The sequence below is a fragment of the Passer domesticus genome, chromosome 2, assembly GCF_036417665.1.
Source record: "Passer domesticus isolate bPasDom1 chromosome 2, bPasDom1.hap1, whole genome shotgun sequence".
NCBI classification, from domain to species: domain Eukaryota; kingdom Metazoa; phylum Chordata; class Aves; order Passeriformes; family Passeridae; genus Passer; species Passer domesticus.
In genome coordinates, this window is record NC_087475.1 from 9,180,705 (window position 1) to 9,201,526 (window position 20,822).

General features: G+C 41.6%; 2 protein-coding genes across 3 annotated transcripts in view; one reads left to right on the forward strand and one right to left on the reverse strand.

Annotated features, from left to right (window-relative positions):
• Nucleotides 1–14: 14 nt before the first annotated feature.
• On the forward strand, nucleotides 15–5,312 carry DYNLT3 (dynein light chain Tctex-type 3). Its single transcript, XM_064407357.1, has 5 exons — nucleotides 15–131; nucleotides 1,127–1,168; nucleotides 2,990–3,113; nucleotides 4,008–4,085; nucleotides 5,167–5,312. The coding sequence occupies exons 1-5, from the start codon at nucleotides 102–104 to the stop codon at nucleotides 5,241–5,243; spliced, it is 351 nt and encodes a 116-aa protein (XP_064263427.1). The 5' UTR covers nucleotides 15–101; the 3' UTR covers nucleotides 5,244–5,312.
• A 10,171-nt stretch (nucleotides 5,313–15,483) lies between these two features.
• Nucleotides 15,484–20,822, reverse strand: part of LOC135293332 (cytochrome b-245 heavy chain) — a 31,895-nt gene continuing 26,556 nt past the window's right edge. For both annotated transcript variants that reach the window (XM_064407359.1, XM_064407358.1), the window contains exons 13-14: nucleotides 20,583–20,707; nucleotides 15,484–19,867 (exon numbers count right to left, since the gene is read on the reverse strand). In XM_064407359.1, the coding sequence (XP_064263429.1) occupies nucleotides 19,741–19,867; nucleotides 20,583–20,707 (252 nt within the window). In that variant the 3' untranslated portion in view covers nucleotides 15,484–19,740. The remainder of the gene's footprint in view (nucleotides 19,868–20,582; nucleotides 20,708–20,822) is intronic.

Consider the following 20,822-nt stretch of genomic DNA (forward strand, 5'->3'; position numbering starts at 1 on the left):
CCCGCCCGGCCCGGCCCGGCCCGGCTCTGCCCGCCCGGTGGAGGCGGAGCCGCGCAGGACTCGCCGCCGCTGCCGGAACGGCTGCCGCCCGCGCCGGGGCCATGGAGGACTTTCACCCCCACAACGATGAGGTAGGGCCGCCGCCTCGCCCGGCGCCGGGCCCGGGCCCTCCGCCCGCCCGACCCCGCCGTGCCTGAGGGGCCGGGGCCGAGCGGCGCTGCCGGGGCCGCGGGGTGGATGTTCCCTCCGGGAAGGAGCCGCTGGGGCTGGCAGACCGCGGCCATTTTTCCAGGGAAAAAACCCATTTCCAGGGGAAAATCCCAGGAAGTGCCGGGCCCGGGCAGCGCCGCGGGCTGGTCCTGCCTGTTCGGGCGGAGGAGCCGATCCCTCCCCTGACGCTGCTTCAGGGCTCTGGCCACCAGTTTTCATTTAAAAATCAACCAAAACTTCCAGCTACTTAAACATTAATGGCCTTGAGGTTTCTGCCCCTGCCCGAGTGTTTGGAGCTCATGGGTGAGCAGAGGCGGGTGGCACAAGGGAACGTGCCATGATTCCTTTGTGAGCCAAGCCAAGTGCCCATGAGCAGGAAGGAGTGGGAAATAGGAGGAATTAAAACCTGCAAGCTTCTTCTGCGCTTGAGAAAGGTGTTTGGGTAAGGTAATGACTGTGCAAACCAGTCTTTTCACATATTAGGTTTGCAAAACCGTGTGTTGCCCTTGGGAAGCAAGATGTAACCTGTGGCGCAGGGTTTGTGACTCCAGTAAAAGCAAGTTTGTGACTCCAGTAAAAACACAGACTAAGACCCAGAGGAAAACATTTGTCATTTAATTTTTCCTGGAGAATGTTCCTGTCACAAGCATAGACATGGTGGAATTTAATATTTACAGAAAATGTCAAGTGAATCTGTTTCAAAGTTCATGAGGTCTGAGTTTTTTGGCCCCACTCAAACGTCATAGAAAAGCAATGCTAAATTACAAATGTATAGAGCTAAGGAAAAAAATATTTTAAAATTATACTAACAGACTACACAGACACAAGGCCTAATCATTATGTGTGCTGCAGAGTAAAACTATAATTTGTCTACTTTTCAGACACAAATAATAATAATGATTCATTTCTATTGCAGATGATCTTCAATGCTGATGAGGCCCACAACATAGTTAAGGAGGTAGGTTTTTGCTAACAGCTGTGTTTTGAAGAAATTCTTTACAATACCTTGCACAGTAGTGAAAGCAGTTATTTTCATTGACTGCCTCAGATAAATATAAAATTGTATAGAATTAGTATTTATATAAAGACAGAGTTTAACTTGGAGCTGCTTTAAGCTTCATCCAATTGCTGTCTTCAACTACCTAAAGAGAAGGTAGATGAGAGGGGAGCCAGATCTGCATTACAGTGGAAAGAGTCAGGGTGAGGGTCACAAGCTGCAGGGGAAATTCACTCCAATTTGTTTTTTCCCTTTATCCAGCTAGAGAGAAGGTAATCACTGGAGAGCTTGCAGGGACAGCTTGTGGAGTTTCCATCCTTAGAGATTTTTAAAACTTGACTGGACAAGGCCTTGAATGACGTTATCAGTCTTGGAAGTTAGTCTTGGCATGTGTGGGAGGTTGCACTCTATGAGCTCCTTGTTCTAGCTTTTAAAATACATTTTTGCAGAGAAAGAATAGGATGAAAGTGAATAGTCTGATAGTCTAAATTAAATACCTACTAACTATAAAATTATTAATAAGAAGCCTGTGGCTCACAGATATTTTCAGGGTTTGTAGGGAAATAGTGTTTTGAGACAGGGGTTTCTAGAGGGACTCTGCAGGTCCTTTCCCACCTGCACTTTTTGAAGCTGCTCCAGTACACAGCAGCAGGCTCTTGGATGTTAGATAAACAACAGTTCAGCCCTTTATGTAACTGTCCCTGCCTTGTAAAGCCAAATACGGTGTGGCACAGTCTCCAGACACTGGGAGTAAAGCCAAGTGTTTCCACCTCTGACTGGAAGCTTAACCAGGGCCAAGGAGCTCCAGCACTGGGTACATCTCTGGAAGGACCAGAATCCCTGAGGGGTCTTGTCCCTCTTCTGTCTTTTGTTGTGCTTTGTGACTGTTTCCACTGACTCCTCTGGCCAGCTTTGTGCAGTGTGGTCAGAATTAACTGGGCTTTTCAAAATCTGGGACACAGGTCTCTTACACAGCCTGTTAGTGGGGGATTAGTGCAAGGGATACCTCTTACTGAATGACAGGAGAACACAGTTTTATTTCCCTTACCTTTTCCAGGTGCGTTCCAGGTTTCTTAAGTGAATTCCTCAGCTTTAAGAAGTATCCATCAGCACATAATTCTGAATTTCTCAGGAGCAGAGAATTCAGTTTAAGAGTTACAGTTTGACAGAAGGATTTTTGTTCAATCATTTTAAGTTTAAGCAAGTGTTGGCCAATCTGTAGCTGTGGGAGAACAATCAATTTTCCAAGAGTTCAACTGTTTCTTGTGCTGCAGGATATGACCCTTGAGTATCTCCCTCATCTTTTAAGTGGGGATGTGCATTTCACTGTTGTCATTCTATCTCTGAAGGTTTTGGAGTTTTGGCTGTATGCTCTGAAAGGCTGGCCAGCCCAAGCTGCTATTACTGATTTGAGTAGTGCCATCCCCATTGCAGCAGCTTCTGAAAGCCAAACTGGAGCTGGCAGTCGCTAGGAACAGTGGGATGTGCTAGGATCTTCACTGGCAAATAAATCCATTCACTTGGTACCCAAAGCATACGGCTAAGGCTTTCCTGCAAGAAATGTTTAGTCATTTTTATACCTGTAATATGTGGTAAGTATGTACTAAAAATAAATTTCCAAGAAGGGTCATTTTATTTCCCATTCAGCAGCTGATACCTAATGAGCTTGAGTGATTCAAAGTAACCTAACTCTCAGAAAAATATCCCTCAGATTATGAAAAACATTTTATATTCTACATTTTGAAGTGTGTTTACTGTAACTATTTTCCCCCTCTGTTCTAGTGCATAGAAAATGTTTTAGGCAAGGCAGATTATAATCACAACAAAGTCAACCAATGGACTGCTGCTATAGTGGAACAGTCACTGACCCATCTGGTGAAACTTGGGAAAACCTATAAGTACATTGGTAAGTACAAGCAGCTGTACTTGTAGCACTGGCAGTCACAATAAATAATTGCTGGAAGGTTCAGGGGAATGCTATAAACAAACAGAGCAGGCACCTGAACTCTTCTGTTACAGAGATTTTTAGAAATACCCGTGGTAAAGCTGTGGCAGTTTTACCTGGCTGAGCATGCTGGCAACACTTATCACAGATTACATGTTACATGATCTTTCCCAGTCCCAAGACAATTATATCAACCTTTTAGTATCAGTTCAGGAAAAAATTGCTATCTTTAATAAAATTTTCAGTCAGAGTAAGCCTCCTCTAAATAGAAGCATCTGGAAGACTTTAGTCATGTATGTAAGTCATGTATATTTATGTGTATACATGTGGAAGGAAAAAGGTAAATAAGAAGTTTAACCCATTTTGGTCCTTTTGTGGAGTGTTGATGTAATAGCAAGTGTTTGCACTCTGGTCTGTTTTGAAAGTCTTGGCCCCAAGTTATCAGTGGTTTTTTGAACATTGCAGGTCAGTCTAGAAAAGCTGCTCATTATTGGAGTGTGGTTTCAGAGAGGGATTCACAAGTATTTTTGGGAAACAACTTGACTCTCATCAAGTGTAACTGCACCTGCACTCCCATTCTGAGGGCACAAGCCTATCTCAGTAGTTTAAAGGACAAAAACCACAATCCTCTTAGCCAATGCTTTGTTGAAGCTGTTGTCTTCATATGAGTAAAAATAATAATGAAATTAATAACAAGTTCTTTAGGAAAATACTGGGGCCAAATGGATTGTCAAAAAAGGTTTTGTCTTAGCTGAATGCCACGTGCCAGCCCTTTGGAAATGTAATACAGGCTCGAGTTTGTATATGCTGAATGATTCACCTCTTCTGCTTTAATTCCCTGGCTGTATCTTGCAGTCACCTGTGCAGTGATGCAGAGGAGTGGAGCTGGTCTTCACACAGCAAGCTCATGCTTCTGGGATACCACAACTGATGGTAAGTATCCCCATCCAAACAGAAAATTTGTAACAAGAGAAATGTTACTTCTTGCTCAGTTGTATTAGTTGGGTTGAACATTTTTGGGAATGGCTGTGGAAGCAGTAATTTTGACAATGAGATGCTTGTTTACAATCCCAGCAAAAATATTACCAGTCAGTGCTGGCATTAAGAGCAGTTGCTTTGTAAATTATGAGGAGCAGGAATAGAAAAGCCTTTCATTCTGAAACAAGAGTCAAAACATTTAATTCTCTCTGCTGAAGAGGCAGAAAGCATGGCTCACAGTAAATACACATGGGTAGCCCTAAACATATCTGCCTGTTGTGAGGGGACAGCTACTTTAGAGGAGAAAACAACTTAGTAAAAAATAAAAATAGTTATACACATACTTACTATATGTGTTTCAGCTGTGTAACTGTCAGCTAGGATTTGGATACATTGTATTATTTCAAAATTAGTTCTAAATATATTTTTTTTTCACAGGTTAAAAATATCACAGGGAAACAATATTAAAATAATTTGTTGTCTGTCACAGATGTAGAAAGGTCTTTTTAGAGGAGTGTGCCGAAGTTTAAGTTTAAAAAACAGAGTGGGCCTCAAAAAGTCAACCAAACTTAAAAAGAAATCATAATATAAAGTTAAGTAAAAACAGTTTAATCTTCATATTTCTTCTGCTTGTAAGGCATTGATACAACAGAAGAGGAAGAACAGCAGAAAGTAAATACACTGGAATATATTTGATCCAGTTCCTTTTCTGATTTCTTGTCTAATTGTCATGCCAGTTTCAGTATAGGAATTTCAAGGATTTTTGCAAGTCCAGCTTTTAAAGAAAGATACTGGAATAGTGTTTTCCTATTAATTTTCTTAAGCTTACAAGTCTCACATTAGGTAGCAAACAATATATTAGTTAATAAAAATGTTTTGAGCATTTTAGGTTTTTTATAGTCAAGCTGACATGCTACTATTTCCCTTAAATTACAGCTTAACTATTCATACTAATCTGGCACCATTTATACTTTATTGAAGTGACTGTAGTAAAGACAATGGAAATCTATTTTAATTTTGTAATAATCTCTTCCAGGAACCTGCACAGTGAGATGGGAAAACAGAACCATGAACTGCATTGTCAATGTGTTTGCTGTTGCTATTATCCTGTAGCTGAGTGGAAGAGAAATAGAAGCAACACCGAAGCCTTTAAAAAATAAATCGTCCTAACCCATGGCTAAATATTTCAAACTATTATTTGTTTCTGTATGGGCAGCATACAGAAGTTCTCTACAGAGAACATACAGTCTAAGCCAGTTCTCATAGATTAGTTATCTGAAAGCTAGCAAAGAAATTTAATATATATATATATATATATCTAAAGAGAAAAATCTAGTAATTTAAATATTTAGAAGTATGTTAATGAGAAGTTGCCACAAAGATCAGTAGAATTTATGTCAAAGCTAATATCAAAGATATTTTATTCCAGAGGAACAAAACACATCAAAGGAAATGTCAAAGGGCAAGCAAGACTTCTCAGGATTATGGTGCCTTTGGGAACAAATTATAAACACAATTCAGAGTGGATTTACTGTAAAAAATACTGGTTCTCCATGCTTGGTTAAACAAAGCAAACTCTCCCTTGGAATGCAGGTGCTTGTGAAATTGCATGAGCATCACTTTTTGGTCAAACATGAACGTTTACATGGACACTAAATCCAGGTAAGCTTCCCCCCTGGAGGCAGAGGAGGACTTTGCTGGGAGAGGGGTGAAATATACCCAGTCCTAGCAGAATTCTAATTTGTCTTCAAATGAAGAGCATAATATTTGTTAGTAATTCAGGAAAACATGCTGGGGATCTGGCACCAGCCCTTAATTCATCATTTATAAATCTGAAAATATTCTGAAGGTACTTAAAATTGATTTTATTCCATGATTACAGAATTTGTGACAAGCACTTTATTGATTCCTCATGCAGGAGCCAGGGCAGTATGACTGCACCCATACTCCAGAGAGGATTGAAGTGATCAGTGGGAAGGCACACACATTTCTAGAGGCTCTTGTTAGCTTTGAAAGTATTTATTAAAGTAACATATCTGTTCTTTATAAGAGTTCTCCTATGTTCTCTAAGTCTATAATTGGATCTTAGTCCTGTGAAATAAAACAGTTACGTTTTCAGCACTAAGAATTCCCCTCCTTTAAAGATTTATGCAAGTTCTTAACTTTGCTCATCTGATGAGTCTTAACTTGAAATATTACACGTGGAAGAAAAGCGTTTGCACACCTGCAAGTATTTGCTGGATTGGGGCCTACATTTTTGTTGATTAATGCACACATTATATGATAAAGAGATGTATCAATACCAAAAATGCCTAAACGATTGCTGCCACTAAGTGGCAGCTGCATTAAGTTGTTTTCTCAGATGCTGCTTAAGGATAGAATTTTTTGTTTATACTGTATGTCTTTGAAAGAGACTGTAACAGCCTAACAGTACTGTAGGGCTGTTTTGAATTTTAAGAAATGAATATTAAAGCACTATTATGCAGTTTTGTTTGATTTTGGGTTGTTTATCAGATAACTGACTATTAGGGTATGAAGCAAGAGTCCTGTGCAAAGAGCAAGCTAAAGATTATTTTACTGCTTAAATTGTGTATATGTGTAGCTGGTGTGACACTACAGAAGGAGCCCTGTGTATGTGTAGTTTACAATAATGTTCAAAGTATCTTGCTTTGCAGACAAATAAAATTCTGCTTTTACCGAAGTGCAAGCAAAATTAATGCTGTAATGGTGCATTTGCCAAAGGCAAGTGTTGTGTGAAAATGTGTGTGTATGTTGTACTGACCTTCAAATGTAGATTAATAATTAAGCATTATTTAGGTTAGGATAGAAATTTCTGAATTTGGTTCCAGCATCCAAGAGGCAAATTATGGAACTAACAAAAATATATTAGCTTCACTCATATTTGGGATTGTGCAATGTAAAAAATATGTGAGGCAGCAACGGGAGAAAGGTGTGGTATGATCAGTATGGTTAAAGAAGTGGGTGAGTAAAAACAGTGGTGGCTGTTGTGCCCCTGTCATGAGTATTGAGGTGCAATGAGCAGAAGAAATATTCCACTTAGCTACTTGTAATCTCTTTTGGTATTTTTGCTTTACTTGAAAACCAGGTGCACTGAGTAAGACTATCAGTTTAATGAGGCTTGGTGAAGGTCCTCATGCCGAAGAACCCTAGGAAATACTGCTTAATTATATGACTGTTTAATTTTTCTTTCTACCAAAAAAAATAAAGTTTTGCCTTAGTTGTATTTTTGTTTTGTGTTCTTGATGACTATAAAAAGTAACTGGGAAAAAAAATCCTCTTACTTCCCTTCACTTGTGAGAGCTTGGGAAATACATTGAAGATCATTTCAGAGACAAGATCTGGTAGAAATCCTATTCCAGGCTTGGCCTAATTTCTTACACCTCTATTTCTCACACCTTTCCCCTATTGCAAATCTTGATGGTACAAGTTAAAGCTTTTTTACTACAGAAAGATTATTATGAAACTGGGCAAAGTATTTTCATTCTGCATCATGTCCCAGTAAACTTAGCTTGTTTTCCATCTTTCTTTTCCCCATCCTCTTTAGGTACACAGCTACTTTTAACTTTCCTAACAAATGCTGAGCATTATTATCTGCTTTTCCAAGTAGTTCATTTCAAGGATAAATCTATGAATTGCAGACTCTGAAAGCCCGCAGCATTTCACTGGTGTTTTCTAGCAATACATATTTTCTTTGTTGTGGCAATCAGGGGTTTGAGTTATGATTAACAATGGTGATTTTATTAACAGGACAGAAGGGTTTGTATTAAGGTACAGCCCATGTATAGGGCACTGTGTGTCCCCATGTATGATTTCATGATGAAAGATACCTGCTGTTCTTCCCACGCAGGTCTAGTTCATGTAAACAGAGGAGTGTGAAAGTGGAAGTAAGGGAGCAGATTTGTTACTTTCCTTGTTGCCAGCTGGGTGTCTGCCAGTCACTCGTTACCTTTCTGATGGCTGTGACCCCATTACACTCGATCTGTGCCACCAGTACAAAGTCTGGTGTGTTCAGCTCAGATTCCTGCAATCCAAAGCACTCACAGAATCCACTGAAATCCCAGCTTGCAGCTAAGCCATGTGGAGCTGGATGTGAATGTCAGCACACTGATATTTCAAATACACCATGAAAGAAGCTGTTAGCTCCTGGTAGCCTGCATGCATCAGTGCAGTGGCTGCCATACAGAGACACACAGGGTTTGCTGTAGTACAGAGAGCACTTCCTGTAATGAGCAGTTCTTACCTGATTATTGGGATGTGCCTTGCTGCCTCCTGTGCAGTCTGACCAGGTCATTTTATTCCCATTTAATTTGGAGAGGGATTTTTTTAGCACAGTCATGGTGTTGATAAAAGCACAAAGCCAGTCTACACCCCCATCAGAATATCCTGAGTCAGGAAGTTCTGTCTGTGTGCTGCAGGACCTTCCTAGCTCAAAGCCAGCACCAGTTTGTCTCTCAGGGAGTATCAGCTCAGAGGTGATACCCTGTAAATGCAGCTATAAACCCAACTGTACTACAGCTCCAAAGCCATGCAGTCACATTTATGCTGTGCTGCCTGTGAGCTGCTCTCCCTGCTGGGTCCCTGCCAGGTAAGGGGTCTGTGGGCATTGGTCATGTATGGAATGGTTTCTCTCTCCTCCCTCCTCGAAGAAAGCTGCAGCCAAACACCACATGCCCACAGAGGGTGATTTTTCTATTTCATTGAATCTAAATCACCATTGAGTAACTGGAGATAACATAATTTTAGCTCCCATGTTCCACCAAGCATCTGTTTTCAGACACAGGAAGCATATGTGGCAGCAGCTGTATTTGTTACATAAAAGTTTTCTAAAAAGAAAGAGGGTTGTGCTAGAATGACAGCTGCAAACACCCCTGAAACCACCATCCAATGTCCGATCTAAAATGAATTGAAAAGGGGAGTAAGAGTCACAGAAACACCTCCCTGGTCATTATGGTTTGTGTTTGCATTTACCCTCATGCAAAGGAGCTACTGGGGTCCCAGAGCACAGGTACTTGAAGCAAAAGAGGTGGAAAGGCAAGTTTTGTAGTGACACTAACATTTTGAAATGTGACAGTTTTACTATAGGTACAGTTTTACAGTTTTACCAATATGTAAATTACTAACAGTTTGTAATCCATGCTTATGAGGCTGCACAGCACAGAGATGACAGAATTCAGAATCAAAGCCATCAAAATCCCCCATGCAGAGGGAAAGGCGCTGAGATGGACTGAACTGGCTCAGCTGCAACACCTTCAGATTGCTTTCCAGTCAGCAGGTTCTCCTCCTCATAGGCCTATTTTGGGTGTAATTAAAACAATTTTGGAACAGCACCTCCTAGAGTATGAAACATTATCATCCTAACTGCAAAATATCCACACATGTGTAATCACTTTAGGAAGAAATCAAACATTCCCTGCTCTGATTTTGTAGAGTTTACTGCAATTGTTGAGGCATCCCTTATTCAGTGATTATTCACAAACAGCTGGGTAAAATTAGAGGTTGGGGAAAGGGGGATGAATAAAATTAAGTCCTTATTTGACAAAGTAGTATGACTGTTCTATGGCACTTTCATACACACACACATATATATTTCTAAATGTGTTCATCCCTTTTTATTTATCCATATTTCTAACAATTTTGAGTCAGGCAGAGACTGATTGACCGACTAAAATTTTTTAAAATTTAAAATTTAATCTCCTGTTACTTATTTCCACTTCACTAACGTCTTGGTGTCAAGATAAGGACTCCAACAGTGCTCATACAAACAAATATCCAAACAGAGATAATGCAATTCAGCATTTAGATACTGACCAGCAAAAGTGAGAGGGTGAGGTAACAGCAAGTTTGTGGCTGCCTTTGCTGGTGCTCACAGCACTCTGCTCCAAGCACTCATGACTTTATCCAACCTCTGTCAATAACTCTGGGGGTTTTCTTTTTTTCCCTGTGCGAGCTTCTACAGCAGCTGTTGAAAGTTGTCTGGCCAAATCTCACACGAATCTATTGCAGGGTTTCAAGTGAGGTCATTTGTTAGGCTGAAATATATTCATGGCTATGTAAGAACCTCACAGATGAATGCTGTAATAGCTGTAAAGTGTTCATGTCTGAGTTAAATGTTTCAGGAAATTAATCTTAAGCAGTAGGTGCAATAATAGCTGGGTGGTCTGGTGATGTGAGCAAATTATAGTTCCCTATTTCATGGCACTCATTGCAGGTCCTCTGAGTAGTAGTTGAAATTATTTTTTTTGTAAGGAAATCTTTGCAAAAGCTGGCTTTAGAAAGGAAGGAATTGAGAAGACTTAATTTAAAGTTTATATCTGGATTAGCTGAGGCTTAGGGATCAGAGCTGAGATCTTCCAAGCTCATCTCTTTGTAGCATTGCTTTGGTATCATAAGCAACTTACACAGCTGCCTTTGGGGTGTATGTGTGTCTGTGTGAAGTTTAGGCTTGGTTTGAATAGCAACTGGAAAATGCATGCTTTTCTGCTTGTTCTCCAAGGGTTGCTCCACATGAAGCAAGCCCAGACCTCTCTGAACAGGCAGCTCTGCTGCTGCTGGTTCCAGGGACAGCTGCAGCAGGAGAGCACTGGGCTAGGGTGGCTGGTGGGGGCCTAGCCAAGGAGGAAATGCCCTGCCTGCAGGCTTAGAAGTCGTAGTTATGGCACATAACAGAAATGTGTTACACAACAGCCAGGGGCAGTTATGGTTGTGCCATTCCTCCTGAAACCCTTATTTTCTGTGAAACTGTCACAGCCTCCAGGAAGCACCAGGCTGCCAGCTGCCTGTCTTTGCTGGATGGCAGATACCCCACAGATGCTCCTCTTCTTTCCCCATTAGGAATTCCAGAGTCAGGGCACAGCTGTGAGCTGGCTGTGACAGTCACACACCCATCCTCTGACTTGGGCTGGTTTGGCATTACCTGTTGGGCCCAGTCAAAGGAAGTTTTTGTACTCATGCTTAACTACAGATGTTACATACTTTTAATATCAGCATTGTAACTATTTAAAATGCCTTCCCTTGAGAAGAGATGCAGGACTGACATTCACTTGTTAGATCACAAGAATAATGGTATCTATTGATACTGAAGAGATGTCAGTGAATTAAATATAAAGTTGGTGTTACATATTGCCAGCCTCCTTCAGTCACCCACAGCAGCTGGTCAAGGGGCTGGACTATCTTCTAAATACTTTCTCTTTTATAAGCAAACTTGAAACTGAGAAAACCAAAGCAGAAAGGCAGAGTGAAGTGGCAAGAAAAACACCAACAGCTGAAACAGAAACTGAAGAAAGAATTGAGTTTCCAATTTACTTCTTATTTTCCACACTCCAACTCATAAAGCCAACCCTGACATGCACCTGAATTTACAAAACCTAGTCTCTGTCCCTCCCTTTTTCAGTAACCCATTTGTTCCCTCAGCTTCTGTCTCACTTCTTTAGGAAAATAGATTGAACAAATAAGCCTAACTTGGAAATCAGTCTTGAGCATTGCTCAGACTGTAGGCACTGGAATGTGTGTTTCTGGTTCTCCAGAGCAGTAGTAGCAGCAGCAGTAGTAGTATTATTCTCACAATATATTATTACTGTATCCTCCAGAAGCACTAAGTTTGGAGCAATGCCCAGCTATGCTGGATGTTATTCAAACATTAAAGCAAATCCCAACTACATTCAGTTTGAATGTGGAGGGAAAACTGAAATGGATGGACACAAGAAGTCCTAGGAACACAAAGAATATCAGGCACTCCAAACCCAGCGGTCCTAGAATGAAATTTGTGCCCAGCAGTTGTCTCAGGATGAGGACAGAGATGAAGTCTCTGAGGAAAGTCATTGCTGAGCAGGTTGGTGCTGGCTGTTGGGAGCAAAACAACTGAGGGGTAGGGACTTTCCTGCTTAGAAACTTTACTCACAGCACTGAGAGTCACACCAAGCTAGAAGTCAGACAGAAGAAAATTTAAGATGAAAATGGGTGAGTCAACAGCATTATAAAATAATTTTTCAGGTATGGATGGAAGAGAAGAAAGTTTGGTAATTGTATTAGCAAGAAATTGTTTCTATTTACTTTTTAAAAATGTGAGCATTCTTGAGTTGGGTGGAGAACAAGACAACGAGGTGAGAGGTTCCCTTGAAGCACGTGTGACATTTACAAGGTATGCAAAGTCCTGGGCAACCTTTCCCACAGACACTTTCCTCAACAGGAGTAAATACCTACTTGGCATGTAAGGCAGCTCTTTGCCAGCTTGCCATGCCAGTATTTTTTTTCTGCTGATACCACTGTTTATGCAATTACAAAATGCAAAAGCTGTCCCCATTATCTGGAAATGAACAGTGTTTTCATCCTTTGGTAAGGGAAGAGCCAGTAGCTTGAAAGAAATTAAAGAGCTGTGGCATTGCCTAAATAAGGAGGGAACATCTGTTACTTCTGAAGGGGAAGTGGCATCCTAATGGGTTACAGCTTAGTCTTTGCAAATGACTTGAAAGTGACATGAGGGCTTTCATAATTTTCTTGGGTTTGGGGCTGGTTTCTGGCGCTTACATAAATGCAAGAGTGTCTGGTAAATTTTCCTAGTAGTCAGTTGCCTGTATTTATCACCCTCTGACTCATCTGAGAAATGCAGATTTTTCATGCAGTGTGAACACTTGGGGGATGCTGATTTTTCCACCCAGTCTCAGAAGCTCAGACTCATACAGTGTCTGTCATCATGTCAGCCATTTCCTGGGCTGCATCAACAGCACCGTGGGCAGCAGGTGAAGGAGGGGATTCAGCCCCTCTGCTCTGCAGTGCTGAGACCCCACCTGCAGTGCTGAGTCCAGCACAGGGGGTTCCAGCACAGGAAGGACAACACAGAATTCACAGAATCACAAGGTTGGAAGAGACCTTCAAGATAGAATACAACCCACCCCCAACACCTCAACTAAACCATGGCACTGAGTGCCACATCCATTCTTTATTTAAACACATTCAGGGATGGTGACCCCACCACCTCCCTGGGCAGACAATTCCAGTATTTCATTACTCTTTCAGTAAAAAACTTTTTCCTGATATCCAACCTATATTTCCCTTGGTGCAGCTCACGACTGTGTCCTCTGGTTCTGTCAGCTGCTGCCTGGAGAAAGAGACCAACCCCACCTGCTCCTGCTGGCCACACCATTCCTGATCCAGGCCAGGATGCCTTTGGCCTTCTTGGCCACCAGGACACACACATCAACCTTGGAGAGAGCCCAGAGGAGGCCACCAAGATGATCCACGGGGATGGAGAACCTCTGCTGTGAGGAAAGGCTGAGAGAACTGGGATTGTTCAGCCTGGAGAAGACAGGGCTTTGGAGTGACCTAATTGTGGCCTTCCAGTACCTGTAGGGAACTGACCAGAAAGATAGAGCAAGACTCTTAACAAGAGCCTGGAGTGACAGGACAAGGGGAATGGGTTCAAACCAACAGACAGCAGGTTTGGATTAGATATAAAGGAGAAACTCTTTACAGTGGGTATGGTAAGATACTGGGACAAGTTGTCAGAGAAGCTGTGGCTGACCAGTCCCTGGAAGTGTTCAAGGCAAGGCTGGACTGGACTCTGAGCAGCCTGGTCCAGTGAAAGTTGTCCCTGACCATGACAGGAGGGTGGGAATGAGACGATCTTCGAGGTCCCCTTCCAACCCAAACCATTCTGTGATCATCTCACTTCAAGATCTTTCCCCAGATATTTCTACAAAGATCTCTCTAATCTGTCGCTGCTACCTGTACCCTGCTCACTCACACTTAACCACCCCACCCCCACGGGAGCTGTTAGAGCATAAAGCACTTACAGAGGGCAGCAGCATAAAGGGCTTTAATAGGATATTGTCTCAGGCTATAAACAAGGAACAGTGGGAAATGCTGTAAATACACTGATACATTGGCTTTGTACTGCAACGCTCAGGCCAACACTCACATCACTGTGGTTACCCAGGAGGAGAGCTTGGGGGGTTCAGAGTGTTTGCTTGGGGAAAAGCTGCTGGAATGCCCCAGGCAGTGGTGTGAGGCTACACAACAAACCTGCAGTCCCCAGATAGTTCATTCAATGTGATGGCTTTACAGTGGTACCAGCTGATCATCCAACAGATTCATGCAAATACAGGCAATGGAACCTTCATTAAATTACCAACAATTAGTAACTTGATGCAAGATTCCCTGGCTAAGTTTGCAGCACAGACTCAGCTGCCTGCCTCAGAGGATGTGAAAGGGCAGGGAAATGGCTCCTTTCCAGGTGCATCAACAACTGTAGCAGAGACCATAACCTTCAGAGGTTGCCTGTAAAGTGAATACAAGCTAATACTGGGACACTGAACATCAGTTAGTCCTCTGTAAGCAGAATTTCACTGCAGCTCATGTTGCTGCCCTGTACAAGCTGATTTTGCCATAATTTCTTTTGGCTCGTAGCCATAGGTTTTTGCTATCAAGTCCTTAATTTATTCATGTGAGATGAACATGAGTGATGGACAGTGATCCACTTATTAACTTAACCATTTGCAGCCCTATTACAGTGAGAGTACTGCATGAATTGCTAACAGCTGTTGAGAGAGCTTTCATAATTTTGAGTCAGAAGATGGCTGCTCACAACCTACACAGTTCTTTTTCTGTCTCCTCAGGGGAATTTACTTTAGAAACTGTTTCTCACAGTTGGTTTGCAGTCTTTGCTGATTATTTCCTTTCTGCTGTCTGAGCAAGGGTAAGGTTTCAGAGCGCTTGAGTGAATTCACCACCTGAAAAGAGGCTTGAGCTGGCAGTGGTTGCTCAGATGAAAGGGAAGTATGAGAAAAAAGCAGAAAGGGTGATAAAACCTCAGCAGCAATTGCCTTCATTAACTGTCCATGGGAACTAGTACAGCCTTGGGTTGTCCTGCAGGGATATTCACTTATGTCCATGGCATTGCAGGGTTTGTTCTATAGAGGAAAAGAGTCTGTGATATGAAATTGGGCAATTTCTGTGCCAAAATGCCATGCTATTTACACTGGTACTGACAGCTGCATTTTGGCCTGTTAACTGCAAGGAGATTACAGCAATTGCCTTGTTCCAGCTCTTTCCTATGCTATTTCTGCACCCACGAAAATTCCACCTGAATTTTATGAGTGTTCTCCATCATTCAGAGAGAATCTTAGAGAGTCACGGTGCAGATCCCAGATTTTTGCTCAGCAGTATAAAAAGACAAAACCAACACAGGAAGTATCTACGCTTCAAAGATGAATTAGCCAAACATGTCTCTGCAATTTGTTTGTTCTGAAGGTCCAAAACTTAGGCTGAAGGGTATTTGCATATTTTCTGGCCCTAAACCCAGTTGATCTACAGGTATAAAACAAAATCAACCAAAGAGTTACTTGCAGGACACTTTGCTTTATACATTGCTTCCACAATAACAAAACATTTCTTCCAAGGGAGACAGATAGTCTGATTCTCCCTTCACTGGTCTTCCCTTTCTCTACCCCTTCCTCCAGCTATGATAATTATTTGCAAAGTGGCTCAGCATTTTAGGGGGTAGTGAGGTGGTTTTTTTGGCCATGTCCCTCATTTCTGAACAATGAAAATTAAATATGGGTCAAATGCAAGGCTTTTTTTTACAAGAAAAATATACAAAAATCGACTCACACGCAAGAAAAAGCTAGAACAGAGCAGCTCATAAATTTCTTTCATTTTAGAATTTAACATTAAAATCTTTAAGCAGAAGGAGAAAATACTAATGGAGAGGTCCTAAACAGTCTGACTTGTCAGTCCAGAGGTGGCTACTGCCCTGGTCTGTTTGTAGTGAGAGGGGAGGTTGCAGCAGAACCACGTTTGTGAGATGAGCACTGCAGTGGTTGGAGCTTGGGGTGAAGCCCTTGTGTCTCTCCCTGAGCTTGCATTGGGCACAAGCCCTTAAAACACTGGCAAAAACATCATGGAAGATGGAGATTGAGAGGAAATTTTCAGAGATTGGGAGAAGGAAGGAATGAGAAGCTGGGTTAGCAGCAATTGGTAGAAAAGGACAGAGAGAAATCAGTGGTAGCTCTCTGGGCAGAAAGTCACCAGTTTGCCAGGCAGAAGAGTACCAGGGGAGAGAGAGGGAATGGGGCCTGCAGGGGTGCAGAACGGGACTGGAAAGCATTTGTCATCTTTCAGCGAGTCTTTCAACAATTTTCCACTCCACTGTGATTAATTTTGCTGTTAGTCTGGGCTGGTTTGTGTGTGGTGAATGTAAATGAGACCAGTAGGTTGTTAAGGTCTGTACCAAATGCAAAACTGAATGTCTGGTTCATGACAAGCAACTGCTCTGGCTTTTGTTTGTGCAACTGATGCTGTTTTACACAGTCAGGCATGAGGATCATGATCCTGCCAATGCTTACAACTGTAGCATCTTAATGTGTGCTCCTAAATTCCTTTGAGCATACAAAACTATGTGTTCAGACACTTGGCTCTGCATTCTACAAGAAACTCATTGAAACATTAAAATAATATAAGCAGTTAACATCAACTTGCTAGGAGCACTCCAAAATAGAGCAGTATCCTTAGAAAAAGTGCCATAACAAGACTTGAACATTTTTTTTGTTTGTTCAAAAATACCTTGTATTTCACAGGCAGCTTTTTTTGTCAGTTTTGGGGTTTTTTTTCCATTTCTAATTTAGTTTAACCCACCATCTGAGAACTGAAAGGCAGAAAATCCCCACCCAGCAGGGAAAGTCTTACAAGACTTTGAAGAGGAAGACCTATTTTGCAGATGGGTTGGTTTCCTACCATTATGGTGATCGGGCACAGTAGCACTTTTTTTGTAGCCTGAAACTTAGGAAAACTTGGATTTCATTTGCCCATATTTACATTTGGCAAGTAGGGAGCAGAGAAGCAACTGGGAGAATGAGAGATGAGACCCACTCATATCAAGTTCTTGCTTGAATGGAACTGAGCATGTCCCAGTTCCAGGTCCTCTCCAAAGCCCCCTTCCAGTTTCCAAAGAAAAGCTGAGGGCAGTGGGAGCAAGAGCTGCCAGCATTCCAGAGGGTCACAGCCTTTAAATGTAAGGGTAACTACAATGGATTGGAGTGTGAGGATATTGAGGAATTAACTAACTGCTTATTTCAGATGACTACCTAGGGGAAGGCAGACAAAATATTGCATAAGAAGGGAAGGAAACATTCTGGGCTGAGGCCATAAGTGACCTTTGAATTTAACTCCTAATTGCTTCCATTAGTCGAAACAGTTATTTTAATAATCCAACAGCTGGCTTTTTTTGCCCTCAACAGAACATTTGTCATTTAAACAGGTAAATTTTTGGTACTGAAGCAGAGATCAGACTTCAGCACACTTCATAATACACAGAAGGAGGAATTTTTCAGCCAGAGGCCCAGCCAATAGCAATGGTCAGATTGCAAGCAGTGACATTTGGACACAGAAGTGAATGTCCTTGAAGCCCTCCTGTAGCCCACTGCCCTTAGGACTCAAACTATTTTGTTTCTTATGTTTGTATTTCATTGCTATCCATTTCACTCTTGTATCCTAGATTTAAGAAAATATTCATATTCAGGCCATAACTGATTGTGCATGGCTTGCTGTTTTAGCAGGATTTAATATAACTAACTTTTGAAAAAAAACTGAGCAACTCTCACTTATTCTTTCATATGTTTTAGGAAGACAATGATTTATTAATAAACACAGTATTACTATTTCTGAGTTCAAGGTGACAAGCCCTGGTACAAGTGTGCAGCTGGTCAGGGAATGTCACTGCAACTGACTGAATAAGGAAAGATTCCTGATATTTTAAGAACAAACCTGTCAATGTATAGAAAATTAATGCTGAATTAAAATACACCTCTCCAAGACTCTTCTTATGATAAATATGCTGTCTCCATGTGACCCCTTGCAATTCCTCTTTGCCCACTATATAAGATTATAAAAGCCTGATCACATTTCCATTAAAATCAAGGGCAAATATTTCAGTGCTCTTTGCACAGGATGAGACCCTTATTATATTTTAGTAGCAATATTTACTCCACAGAAGAAGTTTCTTTGGATATACTTGTGCTCTGTTATGATTTAATAGATGTGCTTCAGACAGAATAATGTGGATTTGAATATGGCTCTTCTAAGGGAAAGAACTGGAAAATTCCCCACCAAGAGTTGATCTTTGCCAACATTTGTTGTTAACTGATATTAATAAATAGGAACTGGTAGGCTGTCTTCCTTAAGTAGCATTCAGAGCCTGAATAGCATTTTAAAATGCTGTAAAGGGAGAACACACACCCTGTCTAGCAAGCTGAGGTGTAAAATACGCTACATGCAACCAGATGGCTGCACAAAGCTGACTGAAATTGCAGAAGGAGACCACAGCTTTCTTCTGTGGCTGCAAGAACCTGCCAGGAAGGTCTTGGGCTGTGCAGGAGCTACTGCAGGGCTTGGCTGTGGAGTTTAAAAGTCACAAAGCAGACAACTGGGATGAATGGAAAACATGGTATACTAAACTGTGGCTTTTTCAAGGGTTTTTGCACTTGCCTTTTCATATTTTTTTCCTATGCTGCTGGCTTTAGTACCTTTTTTTCCTCTCTTGCCAGTATTACAAGTTTTGGTTCCCTTTTTTTGTTTGTTTTTAAGAACCTGCTACCTGTAATGTGCACACAGAGGCACTGTGCTGTGTATGGGAGTCTTGTACACATCAGAAACTTCACCCACAGCTATTCCATAACTGACAGTGAAGTGACCATTGCTTTCTCAAAGCCTGTTTCACCTCAAAGAGGAACAGCTGAGCAATGGGGCCAAAGGCATTGTTTGCATCTGAGTGCTTCAGAAAGCACCCATTCAACCATTCGGCAACAGCTTTTCTCAGCCCTGAACACCAGAAATGGCAGTCTTGGAAACACAGAACTTCTTGTATGCACATGAGCCTGAAGATGTGAAAGTGAGGGTGTCCAAAGCAGCAGTGACTCACACACCAGGTGTGGGACTTGAATCTGTCCTTGTCACCCCTCTGCAGCTGGGCTGCTTCTCAGAAGCCCAGGTGGTTCCTTTGCAGTTCTTCACTTTCCTGAGGAGAAGCAGCCTCTTTTCAGCTGCATGTGTTCTCTCTTGCAGAGGATGTTTAAGGCTTATGTTGGAGGCCTGGAAGGTGTTGGTGTACAAAGGAGTTTTCCTCTTGCAAGGAATAACTTTGCCAGCCACCCTTTTCCAGCTCCCCTTGTTCCAGGGACTGCTGCAGCCAGGATAAGCTGCCTACTAAGAGCAAGCATTATGCTAGAAAGCTTTATTGTTTAATAGCACTAAGCTTTATGGGTATGAATTGGCTCCCAAAAGCAAATGACAGCTTCCACTCTTCAGCAGTCATGGCAAATAATAAGAGGATAAAGGCAGTTAATTGAGGGGAAATCCCCTCACACTGACAAAGAAAACAGATTTCTACTAAAGAGCCAGCACATGGAGGGCAATGAAAACTTCCCTAAGGTAAAACTTGACTCTTTATTCTACCACAGAGCCAAAACCATTCCCAAGAAGCAAAGGGACCTGCATTAGTGTACCTCAAATTCAGAAGCTGGGCTGTCCTTCCCAGACTCCACACAGAAAAACAGATTCAGTCTTTAGACCTTGCTTTTAATGACTCCCACTTGCTTCAGAGTTAGAAATTTTCTTTGTTAAAAATGAAGTGTACTCCTCGTGGATCAGCTTCTGAGTTGCTGATGCTCTGCTTGTTGAGTGTGTCAGCCAAGCCCTCAGGGCCACAGAGAAAAACACCTATTCGGGAGCTGTTAAGAAAATGAAAATATGGTCAGAAACTAGGTATGCAGCAGCTGGATATTCTCCATGTAAATAATTTTTATGTTCTATAGATGCAAGGTTTTTTCCCAATTACAGGAATTGAAGTAGAACTGGATGTCTATCCCCCAAAGCTTATAACCCCTTCAAAGTTACTGCTGCTTGTAAAACAAATGCTGGGCTAAATCTCAGCTCAGCCTTAGTCAGTGAAGACAGGTTTATTGGCCTCACTGAATCAAAGAAATAGAGATTCAAAGAGCTTATGGCACAAATTCTTGAGAAGAGTTTTCTGGTTTTTCCCTGCAAATTTTGGGTGCCTAGCTAAAGATTATCCATATTCAGGTTTGGTTTCTAGAGGTAGAAAGTGGTTTTGGAGGTCTTTAGACACCACCTAATATTCCTATTTATTTCAGCTAGAAGAATAGCTTCATTTTTTCCTAAATCTTCTGCTAGTAATTAGACAGTCCAAGAAATATCTTGTGGAAAAGGAATGATTTTTTAAAAAATTGTAGGTCAAAATAATTTGTTCAAGATCATAGATCATGTCCATGGCTGAAAAAAGAATAAAAAATACCTGGAGATAGGTAGGGGAAAAAAAAATACTCCTCAAACTTTATCAGCCAAAGGAACAAGATTGTGCTGTATGGTGTGTATGGCCATTAAATAGAGGAAGTCCACAGATACTATAAATTTGAAAAGGTTTACCCAGGATGCTTCCCTGCAATCGTTTTGAATTCATTTTCCCAGTTAGGTCTTCCATACAAGGTTTTCTGTTTCAGTCCTGTAATCACATCTTTCTCTTCCTCATGATGCACTACAAAGTGAGTGGCCTGTGGGAAATGAAAGACAAGGGACAGATAAATACAGCAGCATTGTGTTCTGGTTAAAAAATAATAATGTCAATACTGACTGAATTATTTCCCTAACGAGATGATGGAATTTATG

What these genes read in the sequence shown, in the direction of transcription:
- DYNLT3 (XM_064407357.1), top strand. Translation starts at nt 102, where the DNA reads ATGGAGGACTTTCACCCCCACAACGATGAG. An exon ending in CCCACAACATAGTTAAGGAG is followed by an intron (nt 1,169 to 2,989) that starts GTAGGTTTTTGC and finishes CCTCTGTTCTAG; the next exon opens with TGCATAGAAAATGTTTTAGG. An exon ending in GAAAACCTATAAGTACATTG is followed by an intron (nt 3,114 to 4,007) that starts GTAAGTACAAGC and finishes TGTATCTTGCAG; the next exon opens with TCACCTGTGCAGTGATGCAG.